At 43.0% G+C, this 20945-nt stretch overlaps 1 protein-coding gene across 2 annotated transcripts in view; it reads left to right on the top strand.

Moving 5' to 3' along the window:
- The first annotated feature begins 2699 nt into the window (after positions 1 to 2699).
- The window catches only part of Tmem255a (transmembrane protein 255A), a 60990-nt gene continuing 42744 nt past the window's right edge, over positions 2700 to 20945 (top strand). For both annotated transcript variants that reach the window (XM_047535860.1, XM_047535859.1), the window contains exons 1-4: positions 2700 to 2888; positions 9439 to 9581; positions 18080 to 18142; positions 20311 to 20400. In XM_047535860.1, coding sequence (XP_047391816.1) covers positions 2831 to 2888; positions 9439 to 9581; positions 18080 to 18142; positions 20311 to 20400 — 354 coding nt within the window. In that variant the 5' untranslated portion in view covers positions 2700 to 2830. The remainder of the gene's footprint in view (positions 2889 to 9438; positions 9582 to 18079; positions 18143 to 20310; positions 20401 to 20945) is intronic.

The following is a 20945-nucleotide window of genomic DNA, read 5'->3' as shown; positions in this document are numbered from 1 at the left end:
TAGTTGAACTAGTCAGACTGATCATCAAAATAAGGAGGCAATGGAGTGTTATGGCTATTCCCAGGGTGGATGTGTTAGAGACAGAGCACCATCTGGCATTTTTATAGTGGTCTGAAGGCTTCTGGCGAGGGCCCTCATCATTGGCTTGAAGAAGACAGAGAGATGTAGGCTGCAGCCCCACTGGCAAACGTTTCCTTATGCTATGAAATAGTTTGCGACCTAGGACAACACTGTATGCTTGATTAAGCTTGCAATGAAAAGGATTTATTTTAAGCCATTTTAATAATTTCTTTTTTATCAGAAGCTAACCAAGCAGTTTTATAGTAGTCCTCACTTGCATGAAAGACTTATTCCTTCTTCTAGGTGACATGCCTATTGGTAATTTTTATCATGAGCCTATTTATGTATAAAATCCACATGTGTTTTGACATGAAGAAAATCAGAAGGAGCCCAGGAAAGATTGTCTTTTGTGTTTTAACTGTCCAGCTCACTCTGAATTAAAATAACTTTCTTTTGAAGGGAAAGAGGTTTAGGTACTGAGCTTGGTTGAAATATGGGGTTTTTCCCCCTACTTCTCATTCTAGTCCCTCCCCTTTTCCCAGATCCAAACAAGCACACCATCTCTGGGGAGACGGCTGCTACTACTCTCTGAGCTGCTGCAGCTGCTGCTATTATCACTGCTACTGGTCTCAAAGTCATTTTTAACTTGACTGAGTGCCTGCTGTGTTCCAAGTCCCATAAGGCACCCCAAGAGACAGTACAAAAGAAATATACAGTATGCAGTTCTATTAAACAGCTAGCTCCTCTAGTACTTTTTAAAATAATGTTCAGTGTTCACACAGGATAGAGGAATATAGATGTTGCAAAAGCAAGGCTCACCCCCATTAAGGGTACCTCACTAGTTTGTGGCTTCTATTAAAGGTCAAGCTACATATGCCCTCTGCATCATTTATTTTCTAAAGTGAAACAGCCTCATTCTGTCCATTGAAACCTGCATGATACAGTAACAAGATTCCATTTGGTTTCTTTGGGGACCTCTAGCTGTATGGCTGCTATAGGGGAGCCAAGCATCTCTAAATAAGGTGTTAAATAATCTTTTCTAGCTTGTATAAAACCCTCTTTTCCTCAATGCTACTTTCACAGAAGCAAAATAATAATGAAGTACTCCTGAGAAACGAGTGCTGGTTGCTGGAGTTCTCTATGTTAAATATGAGATATTTAGAGTGGGAGGGGGAAGAGATAAGTAAACGGGACTGAAAGACAATCACTGCAAGAGTATAAATATGGGATTTCTCTCTGCCTTTGTGGAGACTATGGGGACACTGATCCAAACACCTAGCATTCTTAAGACACACACCCTACAAGAGTGGGCATCTTGTCTCTGTCTAGGACATATATCACAGATTTCTTAGCCACATCTATAGTGTAGGGCTGCTAATAATACCTGACACAGCATTCAACCTGGCCCCTGGGGGGCCTGAGTGCTTCACAAAGGGCTCCCTTTTTAACCTTCAGGAACCATCTTTTCTTCCTTTGAAAGGTAGGAATGGGTAAGGGCCTTTGGTTCCATTTCCTGGATAAGGAAACAAAACCTCGCATTAGATTAGCAAAGGCAGATCTGGAAAGAACCAAGTACCATCTCCCATCCCATTTGTTTTCAGGAGAGTTTTATACTTAATTTGGTTTGGATTTCTAGGGGGAGAAATGGGGGTATGGAGGCAATTGTCATAGGAAGAAGAGCACTGACCCAGGAGTCCAACAGATCTGGGTTGGAATTCCACTTCTCCCATTAAGAGCTGAGTAACCACAGGAAAATTTCACTTGAGACTCAGTTTCCTCATTTATAAGAAGGGATTATTGATAATTCCTCTTTCTCCTTTACATGTCTGCTATGATGAGAAAATGAGATCCTTGATATAAAAACACCTTGAATAAAAATTCAAACTCAGGTGCTGATGCAGAGTCATATTTGCTTCAGCTTAATCTCCCTGTAGCTTTTAGGGGGCTGTTGGTTCTAGAATTCTCAGATCTGGTGAATAAGGCTGTGTTGTCTCTCTCTCTCTCTCTCTCTCTCTCTCTCTCTCTCTCTCTCTCTCTCTCTGCATAATTTTATACACTCTGGTCACATCCCTTCCCAGCCTTCATCGTTCTAGACTAAAGAGTCTGCATTTGTTTAATCTATCTTCATATGGCAGCCTCCCCTCACCATCCTCTTGATTATAGAGTGGCCCTTCTCTGGATCATCTCCAGCTCCATTATGTCATTCTGGAAGCACTAAGACCAGACCTGCACAAATGTGTGTGTGTGTGTGTGTGTGTGTGTGTGTGTGTTTTCTCACCACTAAACCTCTGACTCTGTCCCCCTCCCCAATTATAAGTCCTAGAACAGGATGATTACCCAAAACCCTCTCTCCAAACTACAGAGAAGGTGGGTTGGCACCAGGCTGAAGCCTTCCTCCCTTTCTCTGCGCAGCCCTGGCCCCAAGGGGCTAAAACAGCTCCCTGTCTGGCTTGGGAGGCTGGGAGGTGGATAACTAGGATGGGGAGGCCGAGGGGGAGGGAGGGGGGGTCTTGCGCAAGCGCACGCCGCTGCACGGACCGCCAATGCTGCTGCCTCCCAGAGCAGAGGGAGGCAGAAGAGGAGGGAGGGAGAAGAGGGGAAGGGAGGGGGGAGGCGGCACTTGGGCTGCAGCTCTCAACCAGAGGCAGTCTCTCTCAGCTCTCCGAGGGACCAGCAGAGGCATCCGCGGAGTAGGATGCTCTGCGGGGCGCCCTGAGCTGGGGGCGCTTGAAGCAGCTTCGGGCACTGGGGCAACCGGGCAGCTTTCACCATGCATCAGTCCCTGACTCAGCAGCGGTCCAGCGACATGTCCCTGCCCGATTCCATGGGTAAGTCTTGCCTCCCTTTCTCCGGGCGGCGGCAGTAAGGGGTGAGTGCGCTGCCCTCTGGACTGCGAGCGCCCTGGTCGCCCTGAGAGCGAGAGAGCGGGAAGCGGGACTTGGGGGGGGGTCCACAAACCCCAGAGTCAGGGTGACGGACCAGAACCCCAGGGAAGCGGCCCGGTTGCGGCGGGGGCGACGCGCGGAGATTGGAGCGCCAAGCTTGCGTCGGAGTATCCCTGCCCCAGAGTGCGGGTGTGTGCGTGTTTGTGTGCGTGTGTCTACAGACTTGCAGCCAGTGGTAAATCCCAGCTGTCTGGGGATCAAAACACTTCGGTTCAACCTGCGCCTTCGCTTTCCATTCGACGCTCCCTCTTTGCAAAGTCCTCGTCACTTCTAAGAGCTCACGACTAGCGATAATTAGAAGAAGCAGGATCCTCGCCCCCTCCCAACTCTCTTGAAGCCGCCTTGAAATTCAGAGCTGCAATGATGATGGGGGGCTGATTTGCACCTCTCTAATGGGGGGGTTTGCGCAACCTTGGGGGATGGGCGGGGGGAGGAGGGGGGACTGGCGGGAGGGGAATTCCTAAGGAATCACTCAAGACAGCCCAGCCCTGCCGTCTGCAGCGCAGGATCAACATTCCTTGAATTTGATTCCTATTCTGTTCCAAATGCACGGAATGTGCGTGAGTGTGAAAAACACGGGGGTGGGGGTGGACAAGTGAGAGTGCGAGAAAGAAGATCAAGCGCGAGCCCGCGCATCTTCTGAAGTCGCGCTTTTCCTCTCAGGGTGGTTGGAGGGGGAGGGGCCCCTTTCGACACCTTTCCTTCTGTAAACTGGGGAACAGCTACCTTTGGGCACCAACTTGGCTGTCCTCGAAGCTGCTATTTGGTAGTTACAAACAAAAAACAAACCCAGTCCCCCTCAGCTGTTAGGCACCTTCCCAAGCCCTATGATTTCACTGGGCGGAGAAATTAATCTGGAGCCCAGGAGAGCAGGAGGGGATTGTCAAAGCATGATCCCACCTAATCTTAAAATTCGCCTCGGATACACTTCAACCAAATCGAATTCGCTCTTCCCAACTTACTTTATATCCTGCAAAATCCCTCCGACCCGGATTCCTGCCATCCACTCTGCTCAGGTTTTCTACGATGAATTTGCTGGAACATCTCAAGGGGAGGGGGCGGGGAGAAGACTGAATTTCCTATGCGAGCTCCCTACTGCCTGCAAAAGACACCATCTCAACAAAATTCGTTCACAGAAGGGTCCCCAGAAACTGTTATCTTCAGGATTGTAGAAAGATCCCTATTTTCAATGGTTCTGCATATTCAGCCTAAGAATTTGCTCTTTCATTTTTTTTAGGACATAGTTGTTTTGCAACGGGGTACAAACGAGAGCAGAGTCGAATCCAGAGCCCAGCAGTATCAGACTCCCCCCGCCCCCGCCTTAACCCCAGGGTTCTCTTGCTCCTTCTCTAACATGTACGCACACCACACACACACACACACGCACACGCACGCACACAGAATGTACTCCTTACCTTGGCCAGCTGTGGCGCCAGCACAGTCCTGGTTCCCCGACGCCAAGCTGTTGCGCCAGGGAGGGTTGAGTGGAGGAGTGCAAGCATTCCGCAGCGCCCATTCCCGCTGCGGGCAACCACCTGCAAACCAAGCCTCATCGCCCTGGCGCATCTGACCGCGTGTGCAGATTGGAAGATCAGGGCATATAGGGTTGCTACTTAACACACTACACTGTGGGTTGGGGGAACAAGACGAAGAGAATTATTTCTTGGGCTCCCATGGACCCTCAGTCCATCTTGTGTTTCTCAGAAGGTCTGCACAAGAAGAAGCTTAAGTGGGCTTTGCCCAGTCTCAACACTGTGGCAAAGTGGGCTTTGCCCAGTCTCAACACATACGGACGCGGAACTGGTGTCACGCAATCCGATTTTTTAAGTCCGCTGACCGACGGCACTAGCAAATTCCTGAGTTGAATGGTAACCCTGGGTTTCCAACAGTTTTGAACATGGGAGTCTCCCCGGAGTTCCCTGGCACTGGTCCCGAACAGTCCAGGCCTGAATCAGCGTCTAGGCTACTTGGGAGCTACTCCCACTTAGATCTGGCAACACCATCCTTCTCTTGCGTGAGGGGAGCGGGAGTGAGTGGGTGGGTTAGTGTTTCAGCCTCTATGGGCGGCATTTCTGAGGGGATTCCCTGTTCAGTCAAGACACAATCGCAGCCAAAACAATAAAAATTTGAACACACAGACACACTGCACCAAGGTGCCTGCACTCTACGTTTGCTGGGGATGAGCGGTTAGTCCAAGATGAGCGGAGCATGCGCTTGAAAATTACGAAGCCGGTAATTTGACTCCTGCGCCCCTCCACCCCCTTCCAGAAACCCCCTTCTCCATTTTGGCAACACTGCCCCCAGGCGCTAAGGCACCTCTATTACAGCAGGGCATTCCTTCCCTCCCAAATAACACATTTATAATTCACCGGGAGGCCTTGGCTATTTCCTTTCAAAGAATTGATTAAGGGGGTGGAGGTGGTGGATTTCAGCACCTTTAAAGAAATGTTTGGGAGGCTGGCAGGGCTTTGAAGGTCTTGCGTGGGCAGCCACCTGTTTGCACGGACTCCCAAGTGGGGGACTTCCTGGGATCCATCCATGACCTGTGTGGCAAAGCAGATTCAGGTAAGCAAATCCTAATTGGTTCGTTTCAAAAGATCAACCCTGAGAATTAGCCAGTCGTCAATAGCACAGCATATAGGACAGGATACTGGGCCTCCATCTTTGTTGCACTCCAATAAACATTACACACCTTACCTACTTTCTTGGGAGAGGATAAATGAGAATGTGTACAAGGTAAACTACAGTGGGCAGAGACAACATCCTGTCCTCAAAGCAGCCCACACCTTGGTTCACGTCAGATACATACATAGTCCTGGAACTGGTGGGTTGTGAACCAGACCCGCAGTTACAATTGTAATTGTAGCAGTTCCAGTTAAAATACTTAACTGAGTGTGGTGTCTAGGAATTTAGGGACAGGAAACAATGAGTGATTGGAGCAGAATGAGCTTGATCAAGAGAAACTTCTAGGAGGAGGTGAATTTTGAGCAGGTTTTAAATGAAGGGAGGGACTTGGATTCAAAGACCGCAATGCAGGTGGGGGCTCTGATCAGGAGGAAAACCCAGAGGAGGGAGAAGCTGGCTGTATTTGGAAGAGTGGAGATAGCAAATAATTGGGTGCCTCTAGAGCTGAGCATCCTGGTCCTCGGGATTCTGGAATGGAGGTGGGGCACTGCAGAGAGGGAGGGCTGCAGTAGTTCTGCAGGGAGGCTGCTGGGTCGGGGGAGGCAATGCCAATGAAGAGATTTCAGACTCTCACTGCTGTTGGTTTTGGGAGTTGTTGTTCAAGCATAAATATACTGGTTACCAAAGGAATGGGTCAATGAGAGATAGTGGTGTTATGACGTGGATGTCCAGAAGGCTTTCAGTTCTGGGGAGTCCTCAGGTGTACCTTATTTTTAAACAATCAGTTCTATGATCATAACCAATATTTATTCACACAATTCTTCTCAAGCCTTTTTAATTAGAAGGGAGATAATTCTGAAATGTTGCCCCTTGTTTATTCAACAAGTACCGACTGCTTACTAGACATTGAACGCTGTGACAGGCACTGTTTTCCAGTACCTGCTACTGTTTTTAAGTAGCTCATGGTGTCTTAGTTTATGATGTTCAGTTTACTAAACAAAGCTGGAACAAGACAGTGCTATGTTCACAGAAAAATTCAAAGGTAAACCCCAAGTTGTACCTTAATTAGAATAGGATTCTTCTTCTAAAATAAAATTATCTCCAGGAAAATGTTTAAAGCAAACACAATAAGTCACCTTTTAGGATCCCTGGCCACATTTTCATAGAACCTATAGGCATGTCTTTCTCTAGATGTAGATTGTATTAAGTCAAATTAACAATGAAGCTTAATTGAGGGGTGATTCTTCAGTTTGAAAGGATTCACCCAGGAGCTCCTCCAAGCAGTCATCTCCCCCAGTGCAACTAGAAAAATTTTAATTTTACACAACTGTGGTCCTTATAGTGTCAAATAAGCGTTCACTGGGGGAGTGAGGGGTCTAAGGACAGATACTCAACATAATGAGGGGAGAGTTTTCTTAGCAATTTTATCCAAAACAAATCCTATCTGGAGGCAAGGCCCCTGTGGGGCTGTAGGATCTTTGGGTTTCTCAACCGACTGAATTTTCAATTCAGGTTCTGAAACAGAGGGGGGAAAAAAATAGATTTTCGAATGACACCATGTGGTTTGCTGAGTCACTTTTCTGACCTGGCTCCTGTGCTTTTAAGAGTTAGAGTGATATTTGCAAAGAAGACCCAGGAGCTGTGAAGAAAATTAAAGGTCAGTTGGTAGAGAAGGAACAGGCTGGTGAAACAAACAAATTAGCAAGACCATGCATACACACACACTCCTGCAGTTTAATCTGTAAGGTTACATGTTTTCTGTGTAAGATACCTTTGGTGTATCCAGATGTTCCCTTACTCTCTTTTGCCAATTTGAGGCAGGAGAGGGCTAGAGATCCTATGAGGGTGACAAAGGAGAAAGGAAGGCTTGCAAGAATGGAAGGTGGTCTTGCTAAGTTTACATTACAGCCCTTCCCTGGAAACGACTTAAAAACTCACTAAGTAGCATCAAATAGTCTTAGGGGCCTTGCTTTAGAGACTCATTTAAGGTGCCTCAAAATCAAGAGGAAAGATAACTAATCTTCAGATAAACAGAAGAAATAAATCTTATCCGTCCCACTCACCCTGCCCCTCTTCTATCCTCTCCCAGCACCAGGCTGTCTGTATGGCTTACTGCTCATCAGCTTGCCATTTGCAGCCCTAATATCCATCTCACACAAAGGCCCCTGATGTCACAGGTGTCTCTGGGCCTTTTTGTTTTTCCTGGATTCAGGTTTTACTGGAGAGGAACCATATTTCCCAACTCTCACCTCTCTTCCCAGGGTGAAATTGGCACATTACTGTATGGGTGCTTATAAAGCCTCAAACCATTTCTACATTTCAATGTAAAATGGTCATAGCACAATACCATATCAAAAATGACCCTGATGAGTCATGTCCCTCACTCTTGAGGCTGACGTCAGGGGAGACCGCCAGCCCCTCCCACCTCCGGTGGCTTGCACAGGGAAGACAAGATGGATGTTGGGGCTAACCCAGGGTGGCACCACTGAGGTTTTTCTTCCATACTGGGGGCAGGAGTGGGAGGATTTGTGCAGAAGACTGCAAGGCCAGCCACAGCACCCTCCCCCTTTCACCACCAGGCTCTCCTGGGCCTGATTTTTCTCTCCTCCTTCCCCCTCTTCTCCCTCCTCCCTCCCTATGGTGCCGTCTGAGCAGCATCTCTCCATCAGTGCTTCTTGAGGCTGCAGTGAGGCTTTCCAGAACGACCTGGGTCTTATGAGCTGTCTCAAGGGATCTCTTTAGGGCTGTAAGTGACAGTTAAGCCACCTGGGGCAGGCAACCCCATCATAAGGCTCATCACTGCTTCAGTCTCCCTACCTTCCATACTTCCATTAGATAACCAGACTCCCATAGCATTCAGCATTCCCATTTGATTACTTATTATAGCCCCCCAAACTCATATGTAGTAACTCCCCCCTGGTAATTCCTATTAAGGACCTCCTCCCCATGGCAGAGAAATGCCTGCAGAGTGTAAAGCAATGTTTGGTTCCTTTAAAAAATTAAATTGAAAATTGAGCCCAGATACCATTTTTCTATCTGACTTAATAAGCCAGTTTTTGAAAAAAATATATTGGTTTGTGTTATCATGTCTGATAAGCCCTGAGTAGGAGGATGGGTTTCTCATCATTTATATTTATGTCATCCTCACATAAGCCTAAATGTGTATAAGTTATAATCCTTCCCCTCTACCTCCCCCGATAGATATCTTTGTGGACTAATAGCCTCCAAACACTTACTTTATTACACACATTTGTTATGTGACAAATCTTGCCAACACACCATTTTAAAGTTTATACATGAGGTGGCAAATGTCAGAAATAAATGAAAAAAAATCCCAGTACCTGGCTTGCTTCTGATATTTACACTGAAAATGAAATTTCATATCTCTAGCTTATGAAAAAAAACCTCCTTAGTTTCATATTGGCTTTAAAATATTTTCATTTAATATCTCCACACAAACACTTCTCATTCATCATATGCCTTATAATTTGGCCTAAAAAACCACTCTACTAAGTGGGTATGACACATCTTTTATAGAATGCCAACAGCATAAAATTTGTTTTGTTTTTATGTAACTGGTGAATTTTCTTCTGTTGTTTATTTTCAAACTGGAAATACATTTTTTATTATAAAAGTGGCACCTGATGATGGCAAAAATGAAAGTCCATCCCTTCCCTATAATCCCATTCCCCAGATAACCCCAGTTACCAGTAGGAACAGGAAAAAAGTCTTCCTAGTAAATTTTTTCTTGAAGTCACTCCTTTTCCTGGCTGAAATGAGCAATTTCAGTTTCTCTCTATGCTTTCAGGAGCCTTCAATCGGAGGAAACGAAACTCCATCTATGTCACCGTGACTTTGCTTATTGTGTCCGTGTTAATTCTCACGGTGGGCCTTGCTGCAACCACCAGGACCCAGAATGTGACTGTTGGAGGTTATTACCCAGGAGTTATTGTAAGTATAGAAGACATAGGTAGGTCTCCAGAGCTTGCTGGCTATAGAGATTCCTACTCTTCTCTGATGATTTTCAATTCTGTTGAATTTTCTAGTGTTTGTTCACATTTCTTTATATGTCTCTGTATACAGAGAGGCAACTCTGGCCCTGTTAAGAAACGCTGTAGACTAAAACTCAGAAGAATCCCAGGGCCATCCCTAATTATGAGTGTGATCATGAGCAGGTCACCTTGTTCTTTAAGACCTCTGTTTTCTGGTTTAGGAGATGTTCCTAACTAGCAGTGTTAACCTTAGGCTAAAATCCTTTCTCTGTGTATCTGACCTTACCTGAAATCTGAAGACCTTGGCAACTTGACATTCTTTGACCAACAACACTATTCTTCAAAATGATCCTGAACTCCTATCAGGAAAAAGATGCAGGAGTTGTATTCATGTTTATTCATTTATAAGGTATGTACATGTTCATAAAAGTTATACAAACATGGAACTTCAAAAATTAGATGAAAATGAAATAAATGATTTTTAATATCTTTATACAAACATTAAAATGTCACAGGATAATATTCGCTTAGCGTGAAGTTTTTCATTAAAGATAGTGGCTATAAATTGTTATTTCAAATAACCCTGCTAGATAGTTGTAGATGCTTTTGACTGACTTCTTATCAGATATGATTAGGTTATCTTATTAGATCACTGCTTTTGGTTGACCTCACAACGTGACTGACAAAGAACTCTCCCTGGGAGTTAGAAGTATCAACTCTGCAATTTTCTTGTTGCTAACTTGTGCTTATATTATTAGGATCATCTTCAACTTGTGATTTCTCAACAATCTTTCCAAACTTCTTGTTCCTCTTACTGAATCTAGTTTGGTTGAAACTAGATAGTACAATCTGGGCATACACAAAATACCCCACCATCAACCCTTTGCTGCTTGGAACTTGCCATCTCCAGGAAAGATGGTTCACCTGACCACCTGACATTCACACTGAGGGAGGGTGCCAGTGACAGTCCATTTATTGACTATTAGTGACACTTAATTTCTTTCTTCTTATTTTAGACAAACAATAAATAGGAAATAGGAGTTCTAATGGTTACATTCCATATTCCAGTGGATTGTTTTACTTGCCCTCAAAGTACATCCAATCCACTTTGGAGACAATTGAATTCGTTGCATTAAAAAGATTTCATTTGCCAACTTGGGCAATGTAAGACCCTGTCTCAGAAACAAAAACAAAAAGATCTTCTTTCAGGTCTGTGGACACTGCTGTTGAACCCAAAACCTAACTCTGGAGGTTGTATCATATTTTAAATATCAAAGAGCTCCCCAATTGTAATTGCTAGAGAACAGGAAAGAAGTTTAGGACGGTTCCTTTTTTTATTAGGAAAACAAAAAAGGTCAGATGTATTTTTGTTGTTGTTAGTTGTCCTCACACACATGTGCGGGTATACACACACATATCTCTTTGCACCCCCTCCACCCACCGTGGAGAGAGACGCAGAGGGTGGAGAAAGGATTAAAGATGATGCCTTTGACAAGCCAGCACTGTGAGTGACCAAGCCTGGAGCCTGTTGCCTAGGTCACCGATTCCATTCTACTGTCAGTCTCCTCAATAGTCCTTGTGAGGCTGGGGCCTGATGTGAGCTGCACCTCCCTCTAGCTGAAGGCTGCCAGGGGAAGTTCCTTCGAAGCTTTGGGGCAGGCAGGTCTACCCCCAGCCCCAGCTGAGGGCAGGTGTCTCACAGACACCAGTTGGTGTTCTGTACCCTCTGTTAAACACGTGATGTGAGAACTCACCCAGTCCACTTCCTGTGGCGAGGCTAGAAAAGCAGTCGTCAGCAGAATTGGGTTTTATTTTTAAACACAAGCAAAGGGAGGGGGAGGAAAAGAGGGGGTAAGAGAGCATTTTGGTGGCTTGGAAAAGCAATTTATAGGGTCTGTGTGACTTTGTGTGTTTCAGGTAGCTGCATTAGTAAAATATTTCTGACTGATGAGCAAATGCTCAAGCCAAGATTCACAGTCACTGTGGGTGAGGGGAAGGTATTTTCCCTGTCATTTAAGAGTACAAACTACTATTCACGAACAGTGGCTATAAACCTTCTCTGTAGAATATCTGACTGTGGGTGGCTAGGTTGGAATATATTAACAAAGGAAGGAGGTAGTGTGATTGTTGTTATTCAAGTACCTGATGTTCAGCTAGCATTGCAAGTTGAAGCAGTGGGGGCGAGTGTCTGTAGGCGTGGGTTTCACTAAAAGTTAACATGGAAGTGTTAATAGGAGAGCCATCCCAACTGGACTGTGTGTCCCCACGGTTTAAAATTTTGCTCTCATAGTTCCTATAGATTGTTCCTTTAAAAATGGGTTTTAATTACAGAAAATGAAGGGGAGATGATAGCACTTTGAAAAGTCAAAAAATCCATTTGAGTTTATAAGTCATATGATGTTATAAGGAATACAGTCAGGACTCCTACCTCTAAAACAGTAAATACCTGAGAATCCAGATTTGTCTGGGAATGGGGTGCTTTCACTAATTGAATAGTTTGGTCATTAGGGAGTTACTATGTAAACTCTAGACCAATGGTTTTCCCCACCCAGGGATGAATAAGAGTGACCTAGTGAACCTATGAAAAATACAGATCTCTCCTCCCTCCCCTCAGAGGTTCCGATTCTGGGTGGGGCCTACAAACATGCATTTCACAGGTTTTTCATGAGCTAACCTTTGACTGAAAAAGTAATGCATGTTAAATCTACATTTTAATAAGCACCCCAGGGGAGTCTAATTTTGGTGGACCAGCAACCACATAGAGAAATAAAACACAATAAAATGTGCTTAGCAGTAAAACCAGCAGTATAATATGGCATTTTAAGATTCTGCACTGTCAAATTGGTTACTTTCAATATAAATTACCATTGTATAGAATTGTAAAAAAAAAATTCAGTTTACTCAGAACCAGGCTATTTTGGAGTCTGGTTAAATGTGTTAACAATACATGGGAATTTTAAATTTCAAAACATAAAAATTAGGGAAAAGTTATTAGATTAAAAGAAACTTACCATAAAGTTCATTTAAATATTAATATTAAATCTTGCATTTAAATATAATTTAATTTACATATTTTCTTAAGTCACGTTAGACTGTTCAGGGGCATTTTCATTTTGTCAACCAGATGCCCCTGTACAGTGAGGTACATTATAATAGCATGTTAGCTTCCCTGCCTGAGCTAGAAGGTAGTAGCAGCATTCTAAGACACATAAATACATTTTTAAAAACACAACCTTACAGGATGTACAATAAGGTCTTAAAAAACTAAAACTGACAAAGATAAACTAGCTCACTGTTTTCGAATGTTCAAGACATATTTCATTCCAGAAGAGTTCTGGTGAGCTTTCCACTTTGAAGGCCTAAAAAGCTAAGATTGGGTCTTAGCAGAAAAAGGCAGGTAAAAGAGGTCTCTCCTTCCCTCTAACCTTTTACCTCAGATCCTGGAGAATGAAGCTTCTAAATGTGTTTCCCAAGTAACCCACAAGATGGAGTTGGCCCACTGAGCAGTGGGGAAAGGCTTTCCTTTCAATAACTTCTCAGTTGTACTATTAGGGTGCATAGTAGCCTGAGTTTTCTTTCAGGAAAGAAACCAGGAGTTTCTGCTCCTGGAGCAAAGACAGGGCGGTGGGGGTGGGGGAGGTCAGTTGATTAACAATAACATCAGAGTTACAGTGAAGTATTAGGAAACAGGGACAGCAGGTATCATTCAAAACAGTAGTCTGGAAACCTATAGGCCAATGTGACTTCAGCTTCACTTGTGAAGACTCTTTTGATGATGCCATTTTTTTTATTAACTTGAATACTGAGAAATATAAGAAGCTTTGGATAGTTAGTTTTTGTAGTTTATTGTGAATTAGGCAGAAACTTTTTCCGCCTCTTATTGAAAATGTTTCTAAAATCTAAGTTTATTCTAAAATATAAATCCCTAATTAGAAGTATATTTTAAAATGAGACTTAAATTCTAATTTTTCTGGATAAGACTTTTATAATGCCACAAGTTTCTAACCTTCATTGACTCCCTTTTGCCTCCTTCACATTCCATTTGAAGCTCTCCACAGATGCCCTCAGTCTGATCTCCGATTACTTCTCTTTTGCCAAGATTGTCATAGTCCCCTGAACATGATTTGGACCTTTCTGCCTTGGTGCAGTTGCTCACATTTTCCCCAAATGTCCTCCCTGCTATCTATCTAAATGCTCTGTCCCATCCCAACTTACAGACATAGCTGGAACATTTCTCAGCTATTGGAGTCCACATCTTTGAACTCCCTATTGTGGATTCCCCCTTCTTGTGATTCCTGGAAAATACCCTTCAGTTACTCTGTGGCATCTGTTGGGCGATATTTTCATTAGGTTTGTTTATATAGGTCTATTATTCCTTATCTGAACACTTGGGCCAGATGTGATTCAGAATTTAGACTATTTTTTATTTTAGAAAATTTGTATGGTGCAAGTGCCATATATTACCTAGCACGCCAGTGGGGCTTTGAGAAGTATCAAGTACCATAATCAAGTGCCTTCATATTTCTATAACAACATGTGAATTTTTACATTAAGTGGGATCAAGGTCATAAAATAATCTCATATCAGTTCAAGGTCAGGCTTTGCCACCAAGTTAGTTACCAGAAAACCCTTTTGCTTTTAAGAGCTTTTTGGATTTCAAGATTATGGAAAGGGATTGTGTACTGGCTTACCTAATTATAGTTTGAGCTCCTTGAGCCTGAATTTCGTTGGTCTCAGTATTGTGCCCCATCCCAACTCTTAACTTCTAAATCACAGATCAAACACAGTGCTTGCTACAGAGTAGATTTCCAATAATATTTACCAAATGTCTAATCCTTCTGAGCCTCAGCTCTGAGTGTCTGGGGCAGTGGATGGGAGTAGGTGATGAGGTGCAGTCCAAACAGAGCCCTGGAATCTGACTTTGATTTCTAATGATCTGTCTTTTTTCTTCCACTTGTGGAGGGCAGCCAAAAACAAAGCAAACTAATTATTTGTTCAGGTAGTGGGGAATCAAGATGGAGGGCCAAAGGTCTAAACATGACATGATTCCATGAAGCTCTTGATGGGAGTACACCACACAGCTTACCTTTCTGAGGTCTCAAGAGAGCAGTTTATTAGAACAGCTGCTCATTTTTAGGAAACTCTGTTGATTCCGTTCTTTATTTTCTTTTTTCTTTTTTGTTCTTTTTTTCCAGCACTGGGGATGCTAGGCAAGCACTCTACCACTGAGCTACATCCCCATTCCTTATTAAAAAATATTTTGAGACAGAGTCTCATCTCATTAAGTTGCTGAGACTGGCCTTGAGCTTGCAATCCTCCTGCCTCAGCCTTGTGGGTAGCCAGGATTACAGGTGTGAACCTCTACATCTGGTCAGTTCTTTATTTTCAACTCCCTAGCTCTTCCTCAAATAGGACTTCTCCTTTTCTTCAGAGAACTTCTTCCCTAGTGGGCAACAATGGAGTTCATTGTTACTTGGAGGTTGCTATTCTACTAACACTGGCTGCAAATCCAGCAACATGTGGCAGAAAGAACATCAGCTGTTAGTCAGGGATGATTAGCTGTTAGTCAGAGGGCTAATCCTAGGTAGGATGTTAACTTGCTCTAAGAGTAGACAAGTTCTCACACTTTTGTAGTCCTCCATTTTCTCATCTGTCAAATGGGAATGATACCAGCTCTACCAAACTCCATAGCATTCCTGTGACCAAAATGGAGGGTAAGTCCTTTTTTAATTTAAAATGCTTTAAATGTAATTTTTTAAAGTGACATTGATGAATTTCTCAACATTGATGAATTCCAGGTAAGTGAATTCTTCCAGACATGACTCAATAGAGTATTAGTTCTGCCTACTGAACTTTGAGCTCATATAAAATGTTTCCTTCTGTGTGAAATCTTAGAGCTACCATTTATTCAGCAGCCTATCTTATACAAATCATGCTACATACATTATCTTAGTTAATCCTCACAGAAGCCCTGTGTGGTAGATACTATTATGATTCCCATTTTATAGACGAAGAAACAAAGCATAGGGTAGTAAAGGGACTGGCACAAGGTCACAGAGTTTACAAATAGCAGAGCCAGGGATAAAACGCAGAATGAATTCTTCTCTATTCCTATAGCTCTTTGTTTTTACCTCCCCTGTGGTCCTTAACCCATCTATGTGCTCTTACGGGACAGGGACCATGTCTTCTTACACATTTGACACAAAGGTATTCAGTAAATGTTAGAAGATTGAATGTTTGGAGTAGAATAGAATGGAATGGAAGGGAGGTGGGGGAACTAGATAAAATGACTGACTGACTGAGGATTTCCAATTCTGGTGTGTCCTGTCTTTCTAGTCAGTTCCTCAAGGACTTGACCCACTTCTTCTGGCCACTGCCATTGAAGAGTTATTTGAGTTTCAGGAATAGTCAGTGTTTTTGCTTCCTGTCTTAGGGAAAAGATTGTTTTTGAGATTCAGGAGACATTCTGTGAATATCTGTAGAAGCTGATGAACTGTTTGGGAAAAGGACTTATTTTTCCCCTAAGAAACGGTATCCAGATTTCTTTGCATCTTCACAAGTGCCCCAAAGTGCCATAAGCATAGACTATCCATGGAATTCCTTCTAAAATATAAAAGCTGTGGAACATATTGGAGGGGAAGATAGAACAGTGAAACTGTTCTATCCTGAAAAAGAGCAAATAATGATAGGATTTTCCAGCTCAAATCAGGGTAGAGTGACTCAAAAGTTAAATGACTTTAAAATAGTAATAATAACTTCTAGAGAAAAATAATATTTACTGAGTACTTAGTGTTGTGCCAGGCATTGTGCAAAGTTCTTTGAATGTATCATTTTGGTTAAGCCTCACAAAGTCCCTATGAAGTAGCTATTATGGTTCCTATTAAGGAAACGGGTTTAGAGAGGTTAATCAGTTTGCTCAGGGTTGCACAGACTTAAGTAGAAGAGCTTGAGTTACAAGCCAGGCTAAGTCATATCCAGGTTTTAATTAATATATTTTATGGCAACACATTTTAATTGTATTTGAAATAAGACTAGGTGGGAGACAGGCATAGTTTGAGTACTGAATGAGAATCTTCTCAGTAGAGTCTTGGGTGGCATGGAAAATGCCTTTATACACTTCAGTTTCTGTTTTCTAAGAGTGATTGCTTGCTTGGGAGGCAGAGACTGGAGGATCATAAATTCAAGGCCAGCCTCAGCAATTTAGCAAGGCCCTATCTCAAAATAAAATAAATAAATAAATAAATAAATAAAGAGACTTGGGGGTGTGACTCAGTGGTTGAGTACTCTTGGGTTTAATCCCACAGTACCAAAAAAAAATTGATTGCTCACTGAGTGGCTCTGCAGGAGTCCTTGGAAATTTGCATTCATTCTTGCCTTTAATTTTCTTTCATTCTTGGGGTCCTGAGACAACCACTCAGTTCCCCTGCACCACCCCACCAAGCCCAGCCCTTGGGTTCATTAAATTTCCAAGCATCAGTGTAAGGCTTCAGAGCCTCAGACTGAAATAGATGCTCCTGTGAGCCAAGGTAAAGCTGCAGATGGAAACCCAGACCATTAGTGAGGCTAAAGAGAAATGTAACTACACCGCTGAACTTGTGTTAAGATTTATTGGTCCATTCTCACCACTTTTTACTTCTTCCATTTTCATCTCCATCAATAGCTATCGGTTAGTGATCATTTTCAGCTGAGACCGGCGGACTCAGTCCACTAATGGCAAAGCTGAGATGGCAGTGGGATCTGCTACACTGACCCATAATCCAAGCCACTTAGACAGGCAAATTGTTTTTCAGGGTTTTACACTGCCATTTCTATTCACCCTTTAATGAATGCTTTCTATCCATAAATGAAGCAGAGATGGAAGAAGAGGTGAATAAGTGCTAACATAAATTGCAGTGGGTCAACCACAAATATAGGCTTTCAAAAAAAAGTTCTTTTTTATTTTTATTTTTTTAGTGTGGGTTAAGGTGCTTGCTGATTTTTAAAGTACTTCCTGAGTTTGATTAGTATGCCAGATGCATCAAAAATTGCTATCGCAAACCTTTATACTATAACCCATGCATCAAAGTGGAAGGTCCTTTTCAAAAACAGATAAAGATCAGACTATAATGTGTGCTTTTCATCATTATATGTCTCTTACTGACTCACCAGTCACATGCTAGGTAATGGATATTGAAATTGAAATAGGCAGGCTCTGAAAAGCTATAGTTGACCTTTACTTTTAGTTTTGGGGCACATAAGTTCTTTTTAGGTGTGATTCATTGTGACAAGGGAAAATTGACAAATGGTGGGAAAGAAAATACTTTTATTGCACATGTTTTATTTGGGTAAGTAACTGCATGTGGCTTTAGCAGTTGTACTCCAGTTTTTTCCCATCATCCTGAATCATATCCAGGAGCCAGAATGACTGTGTGGTGAAGCTGTCTTCCCACAGACTATGTATACCATGTTGCTTTTCAGCTCGGCTTTGGGTCATTCCTTGGAATCATCGGATCAAACCTTGTTGAGAACAAGCGGCAGATGGTAAGTTTTCATCCCTATAGAATTCTTCTGAAAAAACTCAATATTTATGTGGATAAGTAACACATCTCTTAAGTTTGCACAAGTTTGGCCACCAAAGAAACTACTACTTTGTCTTTTCTCCTAAGCCTCCAGGGAATTATTTTACAGTGAGCCTGTGGTATGGGACTTGTTCTCATTTTGCCTAATGCTTCCTCAATGGCCTAGCTAGTAGTGTCCTTAAGCCATGGGGATAGAATATTCTGGATCTTATCCTTTGCTTTCCAGAGCCTGTCCAGTCAGGCTGTTGTCCTTGCCTGAAATGCCTTTGCTTCTGTGATTTCTGCCACTGCAGTCCTATATTATTAGTGACCCTCGCATCTTCCTTTCTGACACATAATCTTTTGAGAAAGTTTTCACAGAGGGTTCCTGACTTCTAGGAGATTACTTTGATTAAGAAAACAAATGTACTTTGGGCACAAAAAAGACAAACTAAAATTATGAGGCCAACCTAAACATCTTCATTACCCATAGTTCAAAACATGTTATAAGGTGGAAAGGAAGGATGAGTATATAACAGAAGGTGAAGCTTGGGAAGTTTGATGTCCTAATACTATCCCCCAAGGGCAAGCTGTTGTATTTTCCTGGTTCACTCTGAGAAGACTTCCTCCAGGGCAAGAGAAGAAGGTACAGAGTGAATTGAAAGCATATTGCAGTTTTATAGACTTGTAAATCAAAGAGCTTGGTTAGTGAGTGGTCAGACATTGGACTGATTAGGCTCCCCCTAAACAAGTCTCTGTGGCATTGAAATTTTGATAATGAGGTCTATTTAACAATAAGTTTAATCAGATAACGTAATGGCTCCAGGGACTCAGAACTCTAACCATATGTTTTCCCTTAGCAATATGAAGAATCACCCTCAGGGGAGTTCTAATAGTTTTCTTTTTTCCATTTTACCTGGACTTTTCCCCACCCACTTGTGTTTGCACTTTGGTTTTAAATTATTCAAAATAATGGGCAAGTTTTAATTGTACAGCTGATCATAGCATAGCTAATAATGCCAATCTCATGACATTGTTCATCCATTATTTACCAATTCTCTGTAGTGCTGTGAAGTGAGATTTATGGAGAGAGGTTTCTGAACAACTCCCAAAGGAGATAAGTATTTCCTCCTAGCCTGTTGAAGTAGGGAGAACCCTAAGGTGGCCTTGACTTTGATTTCTTCCTTCTCCCTGGAGGGTAGCTTGATGCCATGCTGTTTCCTCCTCTTTCCCCTCAAAAATCTCAAGAAAGAAAAATGAGGATCCCATATAGTTCTGAGGATCAACAAAGGCAGATGGTAGACTTAGGTAGCTTGTATCCCTGCCCCTGGAAACACCTTCAAACACCTCTGCACCGACATATTGGGTTGTAGTATTACCTTTGGTATAGGAGACAAGTTATTAGGAAAATTTATGTTACCTAACATGATTAGAGAATAGGGCAGTCTGGTTTGCACAAATGTTTTTCTTATTTGAAAGTTTCCATATATAACACACAGAAGTGTTCAGTTTCAGAGACTTCGGCCTTTGTAAAATGTCCCTGATACTTAATTCTTAGTAAGTTGAATGTTGTTTTTTCCAATGAAGCAGAAGGGCATATAGGGCTGTGCAGTACCTCAGAATCAATCTTGTCTTCATCAGGATTCACTATGCTGCCCAGTAGCAGTGGGCGGGGGGAGTTACAGGTAGCACTAGAGTAGGAATTGGTAGGCACCAAGGTCATCCATAGACTAGATGGGGACCATGGGCACACTGCTTGCCTCACTGTGCCTTCATTTCCACATTAATAAAATAGAGGGTTAGACTACGTGATGTCTGTGGTCCAACATTTTTCTGAGTCTGAGCATGGAAGGACTGCACATGTCAAATCCCTCCAAGGACAGCATGCTTGATACCAGCAAACCTCTCCATTTGGTGCTCAGAGAGTGAATTTCTTAGCTTTCCTGAAAATGTAAAAAAGTGCTTCAGTTGCACCTTCTCTCCCTCCCCACTTAGCCCCAGTCCCATTCACCCTGCATGACAAAAAAGAGCATCTCCATGGGGTGGCAGGCTAGAGTTGTGCTTTGGCTGGCAGTCTCTTGGGGATCTCCTAGTCTCCAGAAGCAGTAACTGTAGAAGACTAAGACACTTTTGTTTTGTTCCCCCTTGCAGCTGGTGGCTTCTATCGTGTTTATCAGCTTTGGTGTGATTGCGGCTTTTTGTTGTGCCATAGTTGATGGGGTCTTTGCTGCCAGACACATCGTGAGTATTATTAGCCCTGTGTTGAAGTACATGTGCACTACGGCAAGGTTCCATTGAATGTATGCTGGATGTTCAGTGCTACACCAAGTGCTTTGATGGGTACACATCTGATGGAAGGCAGGGTCCCTTTCCTCAAAAGCTGTCCTCAAGATGAGAACACTGGTGGACACCTAAGCCATTAGAGAACCAGGTCTAAGCCAGGGGTATAAACTCCAAGGGCCACAGTGGCTCATCTTGGACTCTGTCAGGGAAGGCTGCCCAGTAGTAGTAGGGCTAGATCTAGACCTCAGGACATGTATGATTTGGAAAGGTAAAAATGTGGGACTTGAGTCAGGAGAATGGCTTAGAACTAGTATTGTGGGTAGGGAGAGAAAGCAGGAAGCCACAAAACTTCCTGAGAGCATTGAAGGTTTTTATGGCTGGCCTTCCCTTCAACAGCAACAGCAGATGATGAAGACAAAGTCATTTTTTCTCAGGCATTTGTAGGAACCCTGATGTTCCTACAATGGTGGTCAGAAAGTGGTGATTTAATTGGGAGTCTGGAG

This window comes from Sciurus carolinensis, chromosome X (genome assembly GCF_902686445.1).
Source record: "Sciurus carolinensis chromosome X, mSciCar1.2, whole genome shotgun sequence".
Lineage (NCBI taxonomy): Eukaryota > Metazoa > Chordata > Mammalia > Rodentia > Sciuridae > Sciurus > Sciurus carolinensis.
Note: the sequence above shows the minus strand (reverse complement) of the source record. Positions and strands in the feature narration are given on the sequence as shown.